Below are 21,904 nucleotides of genomic sequence, written 5' to 3' on the forward strand. Positions count from 1 at the left end.
AGTTCGCTTTGACTCAGCCGAAACATATTAACTGGCATTAATTTCGCAATTAAGTGGCAGTAGAAAGAAAACTTTCAGCCGACGTCACGATCGAAATTCATTTACGTTAGTTACACCCTCAGTTTACGGTTAACGTTGGTCGATCAGCTTTCAGTCGGCCGGTTTATTCTCATCCCACGTTTTCTGCTCGCGTTCGTGCGTGCTCCTTTCTTATTCTCGTGCTCGTTAAAATACAGCACGGAGAACGAGAAAAAGAGAATACTCGATTTTTGTTGTATTTTAATTTTTTAGAGTGCAGTAACATCGAGATGGGAAGAGTGTTATGGAAAAAATTGTAAAATCCTTCAGATATATATGACGCGTTAAATTCTCCTCGGTAACATGTTGCTGATCCACGCGGAATCTCGGGAACTGCAGCGTAAACGGGCAGGATCCTCGTTAAAGCCGGGGCTGGAAAATATGCACACCTGTCGAAATAACTTTGCTTTATAGCCGGTGTGTAATGCACGCGTTAAAAAAGGGATCGCGCGCGCGTTAATCTTAATCCTCTTACACGGCGGGGGACGGGGGCGAGGCGCATCGCCGCATCAAAATTCCCATTTCATGACGCCGCGTCGCGAGTTGCATACGTGTACAGCGAAAGAAACGAACGCGGCTACATACGTTTCTCGTTGAAATTCAAAGACCGCGGGACGGGAGTCGTAATAGAAGTCGGTGGAAACGTGCATCGAGAGCTCGTAAAACTTCCTCCTTCGCTTCGCTGTTTCCCACCCGTGATACGCATTTTACGTGCTACTTAAACACCCACGATGAATGGTTAATCCTCGCGACTGAAAGTAACGCGAGCCTTTCTCACCGTGGCGCACGAACTTCATCGCATCGTGGTAATCGTTTTAGAAATTTCTTTGCCACCTCCACTTTTCGTTACCTTTGACGTCTCACTGTTTCACGATTTCGATGATTTAGTCAATTGAAAGTGTTAACGAGAAAGGAAGAAAAGAGGAAAGTATCAACGAGTACCTCTATATCCATCGATGGAAACGAGAAGAGTCATCGAAATATGTCTCTTTTATAACAATGAATTCTCGAAGCTCGGAATAATTATTTCCGCTAGCGCTGGGATCGTGATTAGATCCCAGGAACTCAGCGAAAACTCTGGTACACCGGAATTCAGGGAGTCTAACGACGACGGTGCGCGTTCATCGGGTCAAATTAGCCAACTAAACAACTAATCCTGTGAACGCTTAGTCAGGCAAAATGCGTCGCTTCCGTGTGCACGGTGGCCAGAATTGTTCCGGATGGAACTGGGACATGACAGTCGAGACGAATTCGAGACTAGACCGGGGCTATGTTGGATACGTGCTGAATGAAAACTGGATATCGGGAATGGAAACGTGCGTGCCTCTCGACTAATGTGACGCACAGTTACAGGGAAGACAGCAACGCGTCTAAGTACACGCTATCGCGGGAAGTGCATGTGCATTAACGTGAAGTCAGCGAGGGATTCCGTCAGATTAGTTGTTGAAAGGAGCGCGGTTCATTAGCTTGTCGTTCGCAATCCCGCTCTGTAAGCAGCCTTTTGTGCTCCATTAGCTGCGTGTAATTTCGTTTCTTGCATTGTTTGTTCGCGATACACGAGCGGATCTTGCGTTTATTGTTTTAATGTCGTAACGGTTCTGTGATGGAGTTACACGGAGAATTTCCGTGAGCTTTGCTTCGAATTGTTATCATGGAGATGCGTTATCGACGAGAGCGAAATTTATCTTAACTTAAACTATGACTTGTTACACTATTTGCAATTCAGTATACAGTTTCAAAGCCCCGAAAAGGTCTTGGAAAAATTTTACTGAATTACAGATGACTTAACACCAGGACTACCAATGATTAAAGTGTTCTAATTTCTTTCTAAAGGAAAGAATTCCTAAAAATCTGTACAAGTTATAAGAAGTTATGAATTATAGACATTTCGACTGGCTTGGTAGTTCTAGTGTTAAGTTTACAACCGTACTCAAATCTGCGTACGTAGTCCTTAGCATGATATCGTTTTCGAGAGACCGGTCTCTCGAAAACGTTACCAAGTACCCAGGTCCACCAACGGGGAGGTGACTACGCAGGGACCCATCCCTAAAACCCTAGTCCCATCCACCCTCCATTACATCTGTGTGTTCTCGGTACAGAAGGTACCGAGGACTGATTCTACTTGTGAATTTCAAACCGAAATCCATAATACATTTTCCAAAATCTAACATAGATTTCAGAAATTGCAGTATGGACTTTGCGAAGAAGATAACGAGAAATGCCATTATCTTACCCAAAGCGAACTTTCTAAAATGACTCTACAAACACTTTAGAAAAATTAAAGTGTTTCTCGGTACGATATTTAAAACGGTGACTCTTAGTAACAATGGAAACAAAATTAAGTTAAATTAAAGTTAAGAAAAGAAATAAATTGAAAGCAAGAATGGAAATGAAACTCGCGACGCGACCAAAACGAACAAGTACCAATAAACCTGCGTCAGATTCTCGCGAGAGCATTCTAATCCGATGGTTCAGCATTAATCACTAGGCGAACCATACCCGACGCGAATCGCGAACAAGTTATGCCACGTCTTACGTCGAAACAGTCGATACCACGCTCTCCCCAATGGTGAATGCGGGTACCATCAAGATCTCAGCGAGGCTTAGCATTAGGACGCATTGCCCAACGACAAGAACGAACTTCGCAGACCGCCCCAAGTCGTCTTACAGCAGGTCCGAAGACCCCAGCGACACGGGGTAGGAGCTACTCGGTCCGAACCCGCGATGAGCGCGTCCACTGTGCTAAGCCTATACCCAAGTCGAGTACCCAACGGGCGTACCAATCGACAAGGGCTGCGAAATCTCAGTGGGCTCCGAAAACCACATCAGTTTGATTGAGTATCGACTATTTCGCTGCGTGGAATTGAAAAACTAAATCTCGAACGAATAAAAAAGAAAAGAAAAGAAAAGGAAAGCTACGTGAAGCGATTTCACGCAGTAGAAATCTAGAATACTCAAGGGAGAATGTAACGCATGTTTATCGGTACTGACTACACGCGATTTTAGAAATGGCTATTTCTCACTTCGGATAAGAAAATAGATTTCTTTACAATTTTAATACAATTCAGTTAAAATTAAATTACTTAAATCTAAGTGCTTATAACTAAGGACGCACGCATCCCACGGCGATCCAGCGGTGATCCAGTGTCGAACGTAGATATTGAAATGAGAAAAGAATGAAATGGATTTTCAATCATCATAGAAAGAATTTTTGGAAAGAATTTCATTGGAAAGAATCTTGGAAAAGGTGGAATGCTAATGCTGTATTCACAGCAAATACCATATTCTCATTTCCAAATGTAAAGGGAATAATGATACTGCTTTACGATTATAGAATACAAAATCATTAATCAACGCCCCGATGATTGAAGGGAGTTCTTGTCAATATAGAAACTTAGAAACGCAGAAATTAGAATGAAGTAAAGACTAACTCGATTTCGAATCATCAAACTATCCTCCGTAAAGAACAAACACCACAGAGAGATAGAAATTAATACAGATTATGCAGGATTGTTTTAAATGTCCCTAGTTCCGATCAATGGTATTTATGAGAAAAGAATAAGAATAATACCCAATGAAGTGATTAATGTCAACCATAATTATGCTCGATTGAGATAAATTAGGGAAGTCAGGATAGAAGGGATTCAGGTTACACAGTTATAAAATTATATTATATAAATGTACAGATATGTTCACTAAAATTAACTTAAACTATTTGCAATCCAACTCAAACTTTCAAAGTCCTGAAAAGGACTTGAGAGATTTAAATTGTACTGCAAAAGACTGGATACTAAAGGTACTAATTATTAAATTATTCCAATCTATTGCAAAATTAATGAAATAATAGTTGGATAATGAAATAAACAAATGAAATAATGAAAGTAAATTTATGAAATCTTTATAGAAGACAGAAGTTATAAATTGTAATCTTTTAACTGATTCAGGTACTTTTAGTATCGAGTTTACAACTATACTTATGTCTACGTGCGTAGTCCTTAGCTTGGTACCATTTTCGAGAGACCGGTCTCTGGAAAATGGTACCAGGGGCCCAGGTCCACCCCGTGGAGGTGACTACGCAGGGACCCATCCCTAATTTCCCTAATCCCATCCACCCTCCATTACATTTGTGTGTTCTCGGTACAGAAGGTACCGAGGACTGACTCTACTTGTCCATTTAAACGCGGAATCCATAATACATTCTCTAAAATCTAACATAGATTTTAAAGATTGCAGTATGGACTTAACGGAAGGGACGATAGGAAATGCCATTCTCTTACACAAAGTGAAATTTCTAAGATGACTCTACTCACACTTTAGAAAAATTAAAGTGTTGTACGGTACGATATTTAAGGCGATGACACTTAGTAAAAATAAAAACTAAATAAAGTGAAATTGGAGTTAAGAAAAGAAACTAATTTCAACTAAGAATTGAGATAAAATTCGCGACGCGATCAAAACGAACAAGTGCCGATAAACCTGCGCTAGATTCTCGCGAGAGCATTCTAACCCGATGGTTCGGCACTAGCTACTAAACGAACCATACCCGACGCGAAACGCGAACAAGTTATGCCACGTCTTACAACGAAACAGCTGATACCACGCTCTCCCCAATGGTGAATGCGGCTACCATCAAGAATTCAGCGAGACTTAGCAGTAGGACGCATTGCCCAACGACAAGAACGAACTTCGCAGACCGCCCCAAGTCGTCTTACAGCAGGTCCGAAGACCCCAGCGACACGGGGTAGGAGCTACTCGGAACGAACCTGCGTGAGCGCGTCCAATGTACTAAGCCTATACCCAAGTCGAGTACCCAACGGGCGTACCAATCGACAAGGGCTGCGAAATCTCAATGGGCTCCGAAAACCACATCAGTTTGATTGAGTATCGACTATTTCGCTGCGTGGAAATGAAAAACTAAATCTCGAACGACTAAAAAAGAAAGGAAAAGAAAAATACGTGAAGCGATTTTACGTAACAGAAACTTAGAATACTCAAGGGAGAGTGTAACGCATGTTTATCGGTACTGACTACACGCGACTGTAGAAATGGCTATTTCTCACTTCGGATAAGAAAATAGATTTCTTTACAATTTTAATACAATTCAGTTAAAATTAAATTACTTAAATCTAAGTGCTTATAACTAAGGACGCACGCATCCCACGGCGATCCAGCGGTGATCCAGTGTCCAACGTAGATATTGAAATGAAAAAAGAATGAAATGGATTTTCAATCATCATAGAAAGAATTTTTGGAAAGAATTTCATTGGAAAGAATCTTGGAAAAGGTGGAATGCTAATGCTGTATTCACAGCAAATACCATATTCTCATTTCCAAATGTAAAGGGAATAATGATACTGCTTTACGATTATACAATACAAAATCATTAATCAACGCCCCGATGATTGCAAGCGAGTTCTTGCACATGTAGAAACTTAGAAACGCAGAAATTAGAATAAAGTAATGACTAACTCGATTTCGAATCATCAAACTATCCTCCGTCAAGAACAAACACCACAGAGAGATAGAAATTAATACAGATTATGCAGGATTGTTTTAAATGTTCCGATCAATGGTATTTATGAGAAAAGAATAAGAATAATACCCAATGAAGTGATTAACGTCAACCATAATTATGCTCGATTGAGATAAGTTAGGGAAGTCAGGATAGAAGGGATTCAGGTTACACAGTTATAATATTATATTATGTGAATGTACAAATATGTTCGTTAAAACTAACATATACTATTTGCAATCCAACTTAAAGTTTCAAAGTCCTGAAAAGGACTTGAAAGATTTAAGTTGTACTGCAAAAGACTCGATACTAAAAGTACCAGTGATTAAATTATTCTAATCTACTGCAAAATTAATGAAATAATAGTTGGATAATAAAATAAATCACTGAAATAATGAAAGTAAATCTATGAACTCTTTACACAAGACAGAAGTTAGAAATCGTAATCTTTTAACTGATTCTGGTACTTTTAGTATCGAGTTTACAATCATACTTATGTCTACGTGCGTAGTCCTTAGCTTGGTACCGTTTTCGAGAGACCGGTCTCTCGAAAACGCTACCAAGGGCCCAGGTCCACCCCGTGGAGGTGACTACGCAGGGACCCATCCCTATGTCCCTAATCCCATCCACCCTCCATTACATCTGTGTGTTCTCGGTACAGAAGGTACCGAGGACTGACTCTACTTGTCAATTTCAAACCGAAATCCACAATACATTCTCTAAAATCTATATTAGATTTTGGAGATTGCAGTATGGATTTTTTACGAAAGGGATGGCGAGAAATGCCATTTTCTTATCCAAAATGAAATTTGTAAAGTGAATTTACTGACACTTTAGAAAAATTAAAGTGTTCTTCGGTACGATATTTAAGACGATGACTTTTATTAAAAATGGAAATAAAGTTAAGTTAAATTAAAGTTAAAAAAGGAAACTAATTTGAAGAAAGAAGAAAATCGCGACGCGACCAAAACGAACAAGTACCAATAAACCTGCGTCAGATTCTCGCGAGAGCATTCTAATCCGATGGTCCACTACTAGTCACTAGGTGAACCATACCTGACGCGAATCGCGAGCAAATTAAGTTTATGCCACGTCTTACGTCGAAACAATTGATACCACGCTCTCCCCAATGGTGAATGCGGCTACCATCAAGATCTCAGCGAGACTTAGCAGTAGGACGCATTGCCCAACAACAAGAACGAACTTCGCAGACCGCCCCAAGTCGTCTTACAGCAGGCCCGAAGACCCCAGCGACACGGGGTAGGAGCTACTCGGAACGAACCCGTGTGAGCGCGTCCAATGTACTAAGCCTATACCCAAGTCGAGTACCCAACGGGCGTACCAATCGACAAGGGCTGCGAAATCTCAATGGGCTCCGAAAACCACATCAGTTTGATTGAGTATCGACTATTTCGCTGCGTGGAAATGGAAGTCTAAATCTCGAACGAATAAAAAAGAAAAGGAAAGAAAAATACGTGAAGCGATTTCACGCAGTAGAAACTTAGAATGCTCAAGGGAGTATGTAACGCATGTTTATCGGTACTGACTACACGCGATTATAGAAATGGCTATTTCTCACTTCGGATAAGAGAATTGATTTCTTTACAATTTTGTTACAATTGAGTTACAATTAAATTACTTAAATCTAAGTGCTTAATAACTAAAGACGCACGCATCCCACGGCGATCCAACGGTGATCCAGCTTTGATCCAGCGTCGAACATAGAAATTGAAGTGAAGAAAGAAGGAAATCGATTTGCAATCATCAAATGACGAGAATAACATAATTTTTAAGATTCTCTTAACAACTTTCCTTGATTATACTTCGAGACAATCTGTTCATGTGAAACAGTTAAAAAGAATCTTGGAAAAGGTGAAGCCCTAACACTGTATTCACCGGAAAGGCCATTTTATCATTTCCAAATACAAAGAGAATAGTGAAACTACTTTACGATGACAGAATCGATGAATATAAAATCACTGATCAACCCCAAATATGATTTCAATCGAGTACTTGCCAATACAGAATGGGCAAAAATCGTGTTTATAGAGAAATAATAAGAATAATATCCAATGAACTGATTAACGCCGACCATACTTATACTCGATTGAGAGAAATTAGGGAAGTCAGGACAGAAGGGATTCAGGTTACACAATCATAAAATTACATTATGTGATTGTACAGATATGTTCATTATAATTAACTTAAGCTATTTGCAATCCAACTTAAAGTTTCAAAGTCCTGAAAAGGACTTGAGAGATTTAAATTGTACTGCAAAAGACTCGATACTAAAAGTATCTGTGATTAAATTATTCGAATCTACTGCAAAATTAATGAAATAATAATTGGATAATGAAATGAATAAATGAAATAATAAAAGTAAATCAATGAAATCATTATGCAAGATAGAAGTTATAAACCGTAATCTTTTAATTGATTCTGGTACTTTTGGTATCGAGTTTACAACTATTCTTATGTCTACGTGCGTAGTCCTTAGCTTGATACCGTTTTCGAGAGACCGGTCTCTCGAAAACGTTACCAAGGGCCCAGGCCCACCCCGTGGAGGTGACTACGCAGGGACCCATCAGAGTTTCAGTTTCAATATATTTCAACACCGAATTAATTTTATAAAATTAAATAAACTACTTTAAGATAACTATTAAGAACGAAACAGTACGTAATTAAAGTTAATCATTTAAAAAGCAATTTGATAGTACTTCGTTCATTAATAATTATATACTTGAAGTTAATGATAGCAAAATTTTAAGTGTTCTAATTGATGACGCGGTGAAAATATGATGAACTAGCATCATCGAGTAGTGCTAGCCCTGACGTCATTCGTCTCTTATAATTACCCAACACCAACTAGTTAAAGCTTAAAATTGTTCACTCACCAACTGGTAGACGAAAGTTGTGGTATAAGCTTCTTCGCCAGAAGCGCCTCCACCAGTAACGCCTTCACCAGTAACACCGATCACCAGAAGCGCCTCCACCAGTAGCACCTCCATCAGTAACGCCAACCACCAGAAGCGCCTCCACCAGTAGCACCTCCATCAGTAACGCCAACCACCAGAAGCGCCTCCACCAGAAGCGCCTCCACCAGAAGTGCCTCCATCAGTAACGCCAACCACCAGAAGCGCCTCCACCAGAAGCGTATCCACCAGAAGCGCCTCCACCAGTAGCACCTCCATCAGTAATGCCAACCACCAGAAGCGCCTCCACCAGAAGCGCCTCCACCAGAAGCGCCTCCACCAGAAGCGCCTCCACCAGAAGCGCCTCCATCAGAAGCGCCTCCACCAGAAGCGCCCCCATCAGTAACGTCAACCACCAGAAGCGCCTCCACCAGAAACGTCTCCACCAGAAGCGCCTCCACCAGAAGCGCCTCCACCAGAGGCGCCTCCACCAGAAGCGCCTCCACCAGAAGCGTCTCCACCAGTAGCGCTTCCATCAGTAACGCCAACCACCAGAAGCGCCTCCACCAGAAGCGCCTCCACCAGAAGCACCTCCACCAGAAGCGCCTCCACCAGAAGCACCTCCATCAGTAACGCCAACCACCAGGAGCGCCTCCACCAATAACTCCATGGCTAGTCACAGTCAGTTCACCATAGACCCTTCCATCGCGACGGTCAGTTGGCAAAAGAGTCGGAACAAGGTCCTGCAGGTCCTTTTATACCCCTTCCCAGTCTGCCATCTCCACCCCTTCCACTCGAACGGAGCCACGAATTACCGATGACGTTATTATACTGTTACAGTTTATAATCGATCAATTTCGATACTTTTACTGAAAATTTATGCACTTAGCAACTTATCGCGGTAGTATATGTAATTATTTATATATTTTATATATTTTGAAGTTACATTATATACCTGTATAAGATAATTATCTATTAATCGTCGAATGTTCTACTCGAAACAGTGCTGTTGGATTCAATCCTCATCAAAGCTAGTTCGATATCGAACACATGTAACTCGCTTAACAGTAAGGTGTACGTTAACACATACCTTTACGCTCGAGTATATGTAGTTTCCATATAATCGCTTTAATACCACTGAAATAAGATATATAAAATTTTGCACGGAGTCGGTAATAATAGTCACTATTCGTGTTGGAAAAATGTTAGAGGAAACGGAACCGTGCTCAGGGCCAGGTAAATCGTAGGAGTCGAGAGCAAGCGAGCGTTTTCTTTTTACAACCCTCATCACGAGCACGTTCCGAGGGGTTCGTTAGCAGCGGGACACGATGATGCGCCTTGCGCTGTTACACACATTTTATGCATGAGCATAAGAGCATAACGCTGGCCAGAGAGTTAACGGTTCGTTCTGAAAAAAACTCGTGGTCAACGAGACCCCAAGAAATCGTCCAACTTTCTTCAACTCACCCCTAACATCGTTCACTATATGATATCGACCAAGTTTGGCTGACACGCGTTGTAACAATTTCCTATCTTTAGAGATCAGTCGAAACTGTACGCATTGTTAATCGACGTTTTCGCTTTTTCTTCAAGATTTTAGTTAGCATGCTTGAAGAAATAAATGCATAGTACGATAGATCGTTGAGTGTTCAGCCTAGAATTACTTGGCGCAAGGAACGAGGGTGAAAGCGTGTTTCCTTTTGTCGGAGAAGTGAATAAGCAACGAACAGACGAGGATTATAAAAATGGTACGAAAGCGAACCTACTCGATCTGCTCGAGAGTTCTCGTTCCTAATGAACTTTGAGATTCAAACGTCGGTTAATCCGCGGAGAACTGCGCGCCTCTTCAACCGTGAATCGAGACTGCAGTTTCGAGATTTAAACAGAGACGTGATTCGCAGGAGGGTGCGCGTCCCGCCAAGAAAAACGGGACAAAGGGGAAAATGTATATGAAAGCCTGCCGCGAAATGAGAAGTCTTTTTCAATCCTTTTAACGAGGTGACATACTTTCGAAACTGAACGTTTTCGCACTTTCGCACGCGGCGGCGGCGGCATTAAGCAAAGCCGTCGCGGTGTGTGGGAATTCATAAGTAAGAAGGGATGGAACGTTGAATCTAATACATTTTAATGAACTTGATCCTCCGTGATGATTCCTGGAATCTTGCATCGACTAAATCACGATTTGCCACTCGTCACGCTTCCATCCCGTGTTTCTATCGTAAAGCATGATTAAAGTCAACGGAGTTAACTCAAACACAGGCGTTCGTCTTTATAAAACTTCCACCACTGTTGCGTTGAACAATCTCGTTCTCGTCCGCCGACGATTTTCTTCCCGCTGTAATTGAAATAGAGAGGCGTTAAGATAGCGAACCGGGGATGTATTAAAGAACACCCATTCAATGCGAGACGTGGGTTCAAAGGTGTCAAAAACGTGTTTCCTTCGACGCTGCAATTAACTTGCTGACTATTGTTTCCCGTAGCTAGCATGGGAACAAAGAATCGTCATTAATGCAGAATTTGCTCTCTCTTATCACGCTTTTGTCTGTATTTTCGCGAAAGGTATCGCGCGCCCTTTCTTTTCTTCTTTCCATTCAGCACGAGAACCTTCACGGAAATGGACTTGGTTTATTCTTTTTAAAGAAACTTGAAGCTCTGCTCGTATTATTCGGGACACGTTACTTAATCGCGATCGTGAATCTCCCAGGACCCCCCCTGTTTTCCATAGTACACGGTGTGTAAAAGTAATCGCAACGACGCAAAGAGAAATCGCGTTCTATTTAAACAGGGTTAATTTTCCGGCCATCTTACGCTGGCCGTTGCATCGCTACTGTCTGCGCGCGTCTTTCGTTCAGCTTTTTAACGCTCCCTTGTACGTATCATCCCGCGTAATTTGCCTTCTTATCGCCGCGCTACGAAAACAGCAATCTCTACCAGTGGGTGACATACATTCTTTTTTCCCCACTCGAGACACTTTCATCAGACGATACCGCTGCGCGAATTCGCCCCAGAAATTGTCGGACGAGAGTAAAAAGAGATAAAGGGAAATAACAGAGGGAAGAAGAGAGGGGAAAAATTGCGGTTGGTAAACCGGCTGGCGGAAGATTGACGGGATTTTCATTATGAAAAGTCGCGTCCCGTCGCGGTAAAAGATAAAAGCATATGCATTTTCGCGGGAGCCCCGTGATACGTGTGATATATAGGTATAGACGTATGTGTCCGGGTAAGTAAAGCGTGTTCTGAAGTATAAGGTACTCGGTCACAAAACGTGCCTGAAATGGTAACGTAACGACGATGATAAATTTCACGTTTCCCCTTCATCCGTAGCCACGACCCTGGATTCCAGTTCCGCCGATACCGTGATAAAGGTACACCCGCGCCGCGGTTCCGTTGCTAAAATGTTTCCACGCAATTTACATCGCCGCGCGAGGTCCGCTGCTCTCTTACACGCCCACGAGCCACGCGAGGAATACGTAATGTCTGAGCGATTCCGGGTTTTATCTTGTTTTACAAATTATTTGCTGATCGTATCGCGAAACACTCGCGCCCACTGGCTAATTTCTCGTGCGCGACGCGTGCTCCAACTCGCGACGGATCGTCTGAGAAGCTCGTTATTCTTAAATAAGCTAATTTACAACGAGGAAACAGGGGTGCAATGTTTCCTCGAAGAGGCTAAAGTTGTGATGGTTAATCACAAGCGAAGATAAAACGATTGAATTAGGATTTGGAGTTCCCACATTGAAAAAATATATCTTCCTTCGTGAATTTCGTACACAGGACTTTGTTTTCGTTTCGTATACTCTAAAATCAAACAATTCTCTCGTTTTACCATCAATCTGGAGCATCTACAACAATTCGTTTAACTTTGTTCCACGTTAAACCAGTAGAAATCGTATTAGAAATACCATTTTTTAAATTCTTAAAAAAGCAGAGATACGCGATCCAAGATAGTAACAATTGATGTCATAGGGAAGATGGATTCTTCCCCTTTAAAATGATTTTCGTTTCGCGTCGATAGCACGTCCCGTTCCGGAGATATCGTCGTTTGAAGCAAACGGGAATTTCGGCTGCGCCGCTGTCGCTGTCCTCCTTGCACGATCGGCTCCTCTCACTCGCGCCCAGTCAATGACCTACCCCAAGCCCCGTCGCGTGCGCTGGTCAGTGACGGACGTCTGAGACAGCTGTTTTTTACTACGAGTACCGTTACTACTCACGTGCGTACGCACTTGCTGGAAAAAAAGTGGGTCACGACGCTTCCGGGTTTCCCAATTGTCCTTCGCCGCTCCGCGCAGTTTGGACGGTGTACTTCGCGGCTTCATATCTCCGGAACTAATTCAGATATCGACGTGAAACAAATTGCATTTTTTTCAGCACGCTTTCCTCTACCCACTGGACATGTTTCGGTTGAATATTTTCCAGCGCTTCGCGTCGAATTTTTTGGTCAAAGTTAACGGTAATTTAAGTGGCCTCGCGAAAGTCGCTTTTCAGTTTCGAGTGATTTCACAGTTTTGGGCTGGTAATTACGAAACTCTGTATACAGTGTTCTTGTAGTTCCGGAAGTTTTGACGAACTTGTGCTCGTTTTTAATACGTTGCGTTACTCTTTCTCGCGTTAGAGCAACGTTTTCATTTATGGATGGAACGAAGTTATGTAGCATAAATTCGAATAGATGTAAGTTAAAGATATATCAACTTTCTTTGCCACGAAATACAGTTCGTCAATTTTTTATGAGCGGATGAAATATTTCCTGGCAACAGCTGTCGATAGTTAGAAGAAAAATATGCTCTAAAATCTCTGACACGGCTGACCCTTCCCTCGAAATGCTGAAAGTTAAGCTGAATCGGTCTTGCGGTTATAATTTATCGTCGGGAATTAAACGTAACGCTGGCGAACCGTTCAGGATGGCAGAGTATTTTCGGAAGAATAGCCTGAAAGGGAAATATAGAAACGGAATGAGAATGGGTGTTACTGGGATTACCGAGATTGCGGCCCGGAAGGATTATTCAGATTAGCCGGTGAAATATTCGGAACGAAAGATTTGCTTTCCGACGACGACCGCTCGAATTTATGCACCTAACAATTAACCCAACCAGCCACTGAGACTGACGCGTCGAATGAATTGTTCCCGCGATGCACCTCTGGGGATGATAGAATCTCTTATTCCTTCTGATGAGATACCACGATTTTTTTGGTTGATTCGTTTAATTTGTCAGGGCGCGGCTCTTAAAAATTGGGCACAATTTGGCACGAGCGACGAGCCATAACGGGGACTGCAAAGAACGGCTGAAATGCTAGTGGAATAAATGGGAATGTCTGACTGTCACTACCAGTTAAAAGTTTGAAATTACTCCCTGGATTATGCGGGTGGAAAATCTTTCACTAATTTTCTTGTCAAATCGAAATTAATGCCGCGAATATTAACAGTAGTTCCGATTATTTTGATTAACTTTTTAATTGGATATTCTAGGCGATAATGCTAAATTCCAAATTCTTTCATTGTCGATTGTTGCGCGTCTATGAAGTACGTGTACAACAAACTTTTGGAAGATATATAGACACAGGATGAGCCTTAAATTCAGCGGGAAATTAAGCTCGAGCTTTGTACTTCTCATTGGAGAACTTTTTTTATTATTCCTTCTTTACGGAAAGGAACAGAGGGGATATAATCCGATAAAGCAGTTAATAGAATAACAAGGTTCTGTTTTTTTCACACAAGAGCCAGCGAATTCTTTGTCAGACACTCGCAGATAAAGCTTCTCCATGGAAGTTCGCGTAACAGAGGGATATACCCAACTTACCGCCTGTCCTTTTTCTCTACATTCACCGGCAGCAAAAACGTACCGAGGCACAATGCCTCGTAGAAAAAGAGAAATATACACTCGTCGGGGAAACAGTTCGATAAAATTAAATTAATGGATCAGCGATATCCTGAAGTAGCAAACTAAGAAAAACAGAGGGAACCAACATCTTTCAAGTTACGAACTTGTCAACGTATAAGGTGTCTCAAAAGTTTCCGTAAAAACTTTTTTGAGAAAGAAAGGTAATACGACTTTCTCTAAGAAAAAAGAAGTACAGTCCCTCCCTGCCATAAGAGCTCGACGCGATTCAATTAAACGGTCAACACCAACCTCGAAATCAAGAATAAACGTTTCACTGGCCTACATGACAAACGACTCGAAAAGAGAATCGCGACGAGACGACGCAGTCCCCGCTGTTAACAAACCCAAAGTGGAATAACTCGCGGGTCATCGTGCGATCGGATCGGCACGGTAACGCTCGACCCAGGGAAAGGTGAATTAACCCGGTAGCGTCGATATCGGTCTACCAACTTACCACCGCGGAAATACAATGTGTATCGGTAGCGGGGGTAAACGTGACCGCGGCGACTCACGATTTGCACATGCATCAGGGTAGTGGAAGAGCATAGAAATACCGGGCATAGCTGTCGCGGTCAGATTTACAGCGTATTTTCCGCGATTATGGGAGACGCATGGTATGCGGGCCCTCGAACAAGCCCCGGCGCCCGTCGATTTATTCACCCCCTTACCGTCGTTTCGCTCTTTTTCCCGCCGCGCGGGTTACACGAGCCCTCCCGCCATCCTATTTGCATACACACGCTCCCGAGCCGCGCATACGCTCGCGTTTGTCATCCCGTATCGCCGTCGCGCCTCGCTCTACGATCTTCGTGCCGCGCGCGATATTAATCCCTGGTGCTTGTGTCGTGGAAATCTGGGTAAGTCTCGCGCTTAGACCTCGAAATGGTTTCGCGAGCTTGTTGGGCGTCGTCGGGGGTGTGCTCGCCTCCGGTTCTCGAGGGAGGGTTCGACGCAGTGGGATGGGGGATGCTCGATGGGACGTTGGTCGTGATTTCGAGAGGAGATCGAGCGTCGAAAATGATCATTGCGGTGGCGTGGAAATTTTTTTTACTATACGGTTGGGTTAATCGAGCTGGAGCACATCTGTCAGTGTTGTCGGCGAATGCATTGCGGTAGATTTAATGCGCTATGAGAAATGATGAAAGAAGAACAGGCGAATTACGGTTTTAATGAAACGAATTGCTTTCTCTTGTTAATGCGTTAAATTGTACAGGTTCTTCGTCCACTTTATCAAATATTCCCTCTTCCGTATCCGACCTCCGACCCCTGAACCCTCTTATGTTTCAAGTGCTTGTTCTCTCACCTAGGTGAATACAGGCAACAACGCAGACATGACCGGAAACTTTACGAGGGTTTCGCGCGCGGTCTATTTCAGAGCACTCGTATGATCTCTGGACGTTCATCGCTTCGTATTGGCCGAACTGTCGACTCTTGTCGGTGTTTATTAGTAAAACGCAGTTTACACGGGGTAATACCGGCGATCTTTCGTTTCTGACTAATTTAATAATCTCTCTAATTTAACCGGGATCGTGTGCCTATTCACCGGCCAGTTATTGCACTCGGAATAATGATAATTCAAGTAAATGAACGAGATAGACACCGGGGAATTTAATACTCGTTGCGGGGATCCGGTATCGCGTTCATTAAACGATCGGATTTACGGCTAGCCCGCCATTGTTGTACATTCATCCGTGGGAATTTTTCGATCGTACCGCGGAATAATCGGAACTCTGGCCGTTCTCCAAAATTACAGCTGCCTCGCACTACGATATCATTGCGCCAATTTGTTTCCTAATTATCGGCCAGCGAGTCGAGTGTACCAGCGTCGAACGATCGGTAACGCGCGGTCCAACTATTTTCACGCGATCGAGCGTTTCGCAACCCCGCGCGAGGATCCGTTCGTTTCGATGGATTTGAAAGGGGCGAAATTCAAAAAAATTCCCAGACACCAGGCAAAAAACGTTTGCCACGGCGAGGTGACAGCGTTTCACGATCGACAACCCGTTACTTTCCCCTCGAAAGCGCTTTCCCCGACAACTTTCCGCCGTTACGAACAAAAGAACCCTTGCACTCCATCGAGAACGGGCGTACGATCAAAAGGAAGCACCGGACGATTCACGAACTTCGTCCCGGCGACAAACGAGCCGGAAACTGTGGGAAGATCGATGCTGCCTCGAGTATTGGCAATGAACGATTTAGTAAACGAGCCAACTTCGATTTACCGTCGAATCAGTCGCGGTGCGCGCGCTCGAGCCAGCCGCGGTTCGTTCGCTCGCTCGAGATGCAGCGAGCGGAATCTAGGAATAAACTCGCAAGCAACCAAGGGGTACTATAAAACCTGGAAAGCACAACCTTCGAGGGAACCGACGGTGGGATCGAAGCTGCCGGACGGAGGGAAACGGGGGCGGTTAGGGCGGAGGGAAAGAGAAAGAAAGGGGTCGGAGGGCGGAGTATGGCGAAAGTTACTCGGCGGAAAATATACAGGAGCGCTTTTAGGAAGTTCGGATTATCGGAAAAGCGGCTTCGAAACGCGAGTTACCGCCAAGGCGGATCCTCGTGAAAACTCGAGCCGCGAAGTTGCTTCTCGAGCTCGATTCGGCCGTTGGCTGGAGCGAGACCGATCGGCTCTAATGGCCGTTTCCCACGTAAAAGCCTCTCCCCATAGAAAAGCTATAGCCCCGGCTAAACACGCGGCAGCCTGCGCCCCTGCTGTGTAACTTTCGAAATATCAGCGGCACGGTTCCCGACGACGGACGCGGCGGTGGTCCAAACTTCTTTAACTTCCGATCGATACCGCTGACGAGACATTTTCTGATGGCTGACGGAACGAGGATGTCACCCGGTTCTTTCGCCTCGCTCGAGCGCAGAAACCTTGTAACGGTGTTTGCTGTACTTCCACCGAAGTCAGAGTGAAAGGGTGTCATCGAAGTAACCGAAGGGTTCGAGCTGTGCTCGCGACGTACCTTCCTTTGCGTCGATTTACGCTTTTATATCGCGATTCGCCAAGAAATTGGTGAATTTTTCTCTTCTGTCCATTCGCCATTCGATCGATTGCTTTTACAATACTTGTGAATCTTCGAGAGAGCATCTTAAGGAAGAGAGACAGTTTCGAAATAGTTGCTTTTACATTGTGCAGCGTATGTTCGAAGATAGATGGGTGAACGCGAAACGTAAGAGGGTTTATTAGCTTCGCGTTGGAAATCGTCGTGTCTTCGAAATTAAAGTTTAAGCAGCCTCGAAGCATTCAGCCGGTTAACGTTTTTTGGAGAACAGGGTCGAAGTGGAACAATTCCACGGTTGAATTATCAAGTTTCGATAGGTCCGGCTCCCGTTCTCATTTCGTGGATATCGCAAAGATGGAATGTAACGAGTAATGGGTAGCATAAATTTTTATACGCGGATGGTTCCATCCGGAGTCAGATTGAAGATATCGCCGCCATTAACCTTTTGCGCTCGAACGGCGACTCTCACTCGCCACGATGTTTCGCGTGGCAACTCGAGCGGCGAAGGAGACGCGACAGTCTTTGTTTATTCTGAATTTCGTTATCTCCAGTTGATAGAAGCGAAGTATTGGTTCGAGAATAAGGTCCCTTAGGCTGTTTACGTCTTCGCTTGGAAAGTGACATTGTGACGTAAAATAGGGATTAAGATAAAAGTCCTCTACGATTGTAGTCCTGAATACGATGTGTCTAACGTTAGTACAGTTTCGACGATCGTAGCGAGCACACGTATCGCGAAGTTTTCCACTACTCGTTTGAAAGTTTTAACGTTAGATTGATTTTCAATTGTCTTGTTTTTCAATTGTTCGTGTGATGTAGTATCGGGTACGAGAAATAGAAAATTAGAGTAATATACATCAGTGAATCTGTGAGTAGCAGCGATGACCCATAAGATTCTAGCAATTCTGAATACCTTGGTAAGTGTTTTGTAAAATATCACAGCAAACGCAACTACAGAACTTGATCTCCGATAATTATGTTTTTCAAAATGTGAATACGGATAATATATTAAAATATAACATGTTCGCGTGTTAATTTTTATATAAATTCATTTATGCGTGATATCGTCTCGAGTTGCAGCGCTGTCCGACCGAAAAAGTCGTCGAGCGCAAGAGGTTAAGCTTCCTGTTCGAGGAATCGAAGAATGAAGAAAAATCGGGGATCGTAATCGTCGTTATCAGTGACTCGCGCGATGGAGAAACCGATGCCAGCGCGAAAATATGACTCGTAGTATCGGTAACACCAAGATGGAACGTATGACCGTGATATTTTATGGGATTTCATGGACGCGATAATGGCGTCTATAGAACTCCGGTGACGGTTTCGATTTATAGGTAACGCGGGCGATATTTCATCGGGGCAGATTGCAATCTAACATTCTAATGGAATCTAGAGTGAAAATTGTAAATTGGAGGATGCCGCTGCCGCATTCGGTTCGTTCAGGTGCCGTTGAAATTAATTAACGCGATCGATTTAAGTTCGCCATGGCGAACGATAGCGAGGAGTATACCAGGTCCCGATTAAAACCCGCGATATTTAGCGTTTCATCGCGCGTTACTGATCCTGGACGACCAAAACTAACGAAACGCGGAGAAAAACGTTTATGAGAGCCGCTGATATAATTTAATCCGGCGATAGATACCTCGAGATTAACCACTCCCATAAAATCGATTTATCATTGGTGCAGCCTGGCCATAGCGCGCGGCAGAGAAACCTAGAATCGCGAGTTTCCGTTCTATTAAATCGAAACACATCCGCCGTCCAGTGGCTCTGCAACCTCCCCCCCAACAGCCGACTAATTTATCAACCGCGATAAAACTGAACGTGCTCTCATTTGCATGGCGCGCGGGCGTGCCACCGCGCGCGGTCCATTACACCTTTGAAATTTGAATCACCGCCGGGTTCCCCGTATGCAAACGAAGCCCGGTAGAATCCTGTATTACCGGGGCGAAGCGAAAGTATTTCCACTGAAACGCGTCGGATCGTCGCGCGGAGTTACGGCCCCGGCTAATAAGTGACGACTCTCTGTGTTTCAGGCGTACGTTGATTTGGTGAAAGCCTGGGGCTGGAAGAGCTTCACCATCATCTACGAGAACAACGAAGGACTGGTGCGGCTGCAGGAGCTCCTGAAGGCACACGGACCCAGCGAGTTCCCCATTACGGTCAGGCAACTCAGCGAGGGCTCCGAATACCGGTGAGTTTTCTCGCGTTATTCGTTCCTGTCTCTGGGTGAAAGGACATCGAGAGAGAGAATCTCTATTTAATCGTGATTAGATGAGATAAAAATGCAGAGACTAATCGATATCGCCTGAGAAACGAAGGAATATTACATAATATTTCGTAACAATTTACGAGAATTTATATGGCAATTTTTGTAAAACTGGAACATCGTATAAATAGTTGAACATGGTTTTAGGAACTTACGTAGCAGGGAAACGTAAGTTCTTAATTCCTTACTTTTGCATTATACGAGTATACCAGACAGTACGAGTTGAAATCTTCTAAACCAGTTTCTCGACGATTTTAAAGATCCTAGATCAAAGAACAGTTCCCATGGAACGTTTAATTATAAACAGACTTTCGTTCCGAATCTAAAGACGGCGTTAGATCCTGCAATTTCCATCGCCCAACTGCAGGAACCAGGTGTTTCTTCGTCCCGACGGATCTCCTTAATCCACGAATTTTACTTGGCTGTTCGAGCAGAGTTTCGAAAGCGAGATCGCGAAGACGTTAATGCGACGCTATGACGATTAAACAGCTGGCTAACGCAGTGATTCGTCGGCGACGATTGGACGGACGCGAGCGGTTAATTTAAGCGTTTTAAGGTCGACTATTTAACCGTAACGCGATTTCGATGAGCGCCTGCGGCAACAAGAAAGCTTTGACTAAATCTCGTTACGTCAATACGACGATACAGATTCTTTTCTTCGATGGTTTCTTCACGCTTTCATTATTACCAATTATTTTAGCCAGTTCGAAGCTCCGTAGACGAGAATCGTTCTCCATTCGAATTTAATTGAACTACCGCTCAATTTCGATTGCACCCTCGATGTGGAGGTCATTGATCCGCGCGTCCGCCGCAATTTCGTTTCGTCTCGAAAATCGTGGGATCGTCCTTAAGATTTATCGTCATCTTTTGACCCCTTCTGGTTCTGTTCGAGCTTTCTACAGACGAGTTTTTTTCTTCAGTTGAGAGCTGGGTCTTAAGTCGAGAGGTTTTAAGTAGATCTTCTCCAAGATAATATCCAGAACAATGTTTTCTTTCAACCTTTTAGACTTCTCGAAGAAAAACTGTAAAAACGCGATTGAGAGCCGTACAAGCTGAACGAATGTTCATTCGTCTCGAAATTCGTGCGCTGTAATTCCTAAATCCTACTGTAACAATCGCCAACACTCGCAGCCGCTGTTCTAAGCCAACAGGAGCGTAATCGCAACACCGTCGAATGGCACGTCGCGTCGAAAATCCAGCAATGTCGATGATCGACGTTGTCGCTGCATTAACGTGGCAACCTACAACAGCGGTCGCGTATCACGATCGATACTGGTTCCGCTCTCACAGAGAATACACCATTACAAATTAAACGCCTCGCCTACTCTCTCTCTCTCTTTCTGTACTTGCGGTTCGCAGACCACAATGATCTTCTTACGCGCCCATGGTGTGGGTGACGTATCGATCGTCGCTGGAAACTGTGTCAACTGCGAGTCTCGCGACGAATGGAACGAATCTTCATCTTCCTTTCCGCCGTTTCGATACGAGTTTCCACGTTTCTTAAACCAGACGTACACTGGCGACTGCTTGTCGATGGTTCTGTCTGCCGATGCGAGAACTTTGGGGATACGCGTGGGAATTCGCTAGCTACGAACATGATTAATGCCAAGTAAACAACTTCCAGACCTATTCACGTCGAGCACTGATTTGCAATTATCTGTGCGACGAAAATTCGCGAGCAGAGCCAACTGAATCGTCGTTCGACTGATAATTGGTAGTCAGCGGCCAATATTCTCCGTCTACCATGCATGGCACTTATCTCGAAGATCCTGCACGCTTCGCTCTAGTCCTTTGAGCCGCTCCTTGCCAGTCGGTCGTTCTAAGCGCAAAAAAGGAGCTGCGGTCCCCGCGTTGCATTATTCATAAAACAACGGGCGACGGTGACGTATTGCGGCCAGGTCGAGGCCACGAAGCCCAGAACGATAGGGATTTGAATAAATTCGGTTAGACGCCCGGCCAGCTACGTATCCATTTCACTGGGATATTCATCACTCGAGGCGTACGTCTCCAGGCTGTCGCTAATATCGGATGCATTGCGGGGAAATTGTTTATCCTCCGCGTTCCGTGTTCTGACACAGGTCCATCCGCGCAGTTGACCCACGGATCCTCCGGGATTCTGGACGATTTCTATGCATGCCTCCTCCTCCTTTTTCCGAACGCCCGACCGTCGCGATCTTACCTCCGTTCTCCGTTACAATTATTCGCCTCTCCGTGGAATAACTTGAGCGGTGAATACCGCCGCTCTGAATGGAATTCGATGG

The 21,904-nt window shown here is 44.0% G+C and overlaps 1 protein-coding gene across 7 annotated transcripts in view; it reads left to right on the plus strand.

The window, feature by feature from the left end:
* The window catches only part of Kair1d (Kainate-type ionotropic glutamate receptor subunit 1D), a 204,569-nt gene that overhangs the window by 120,344 nt on the left and 62,321 nt on the right, over positions 1–21,904 (plus strand). For all 7 annotated transcript variants that reach the window (XM_076894971.1, XM_076894967.1, XM_076894972.1 and 4 more), the window contains exon 5: positions 19,411–19,568. In XM_076894971.1, coding sequence (XP_076751086.1) covers positions 19,411–19,568 — 158 coding nt within the window. The remainder of the gene's footprint in view (positions 1–19,410; positions 19,569–21,904) is intronic.

The sequence above is a fragment of the Xylocopa sonorina genome, chromosome 5 (assembly GCF_050948175.1).
Source record: "Xylocopa sonorina isolate GNS202 chromosome 5, iyXylSono1_principal, whole genome shotgun sequence".
In the NCBI taxonomy this organism is placed as follows: domain Eukaryota; kingdom Metazoa; phylum Arthropoda; class Insecta; order Hymenoptera; family Apidae; genus Xylocopa; species Xylocopa sonorina.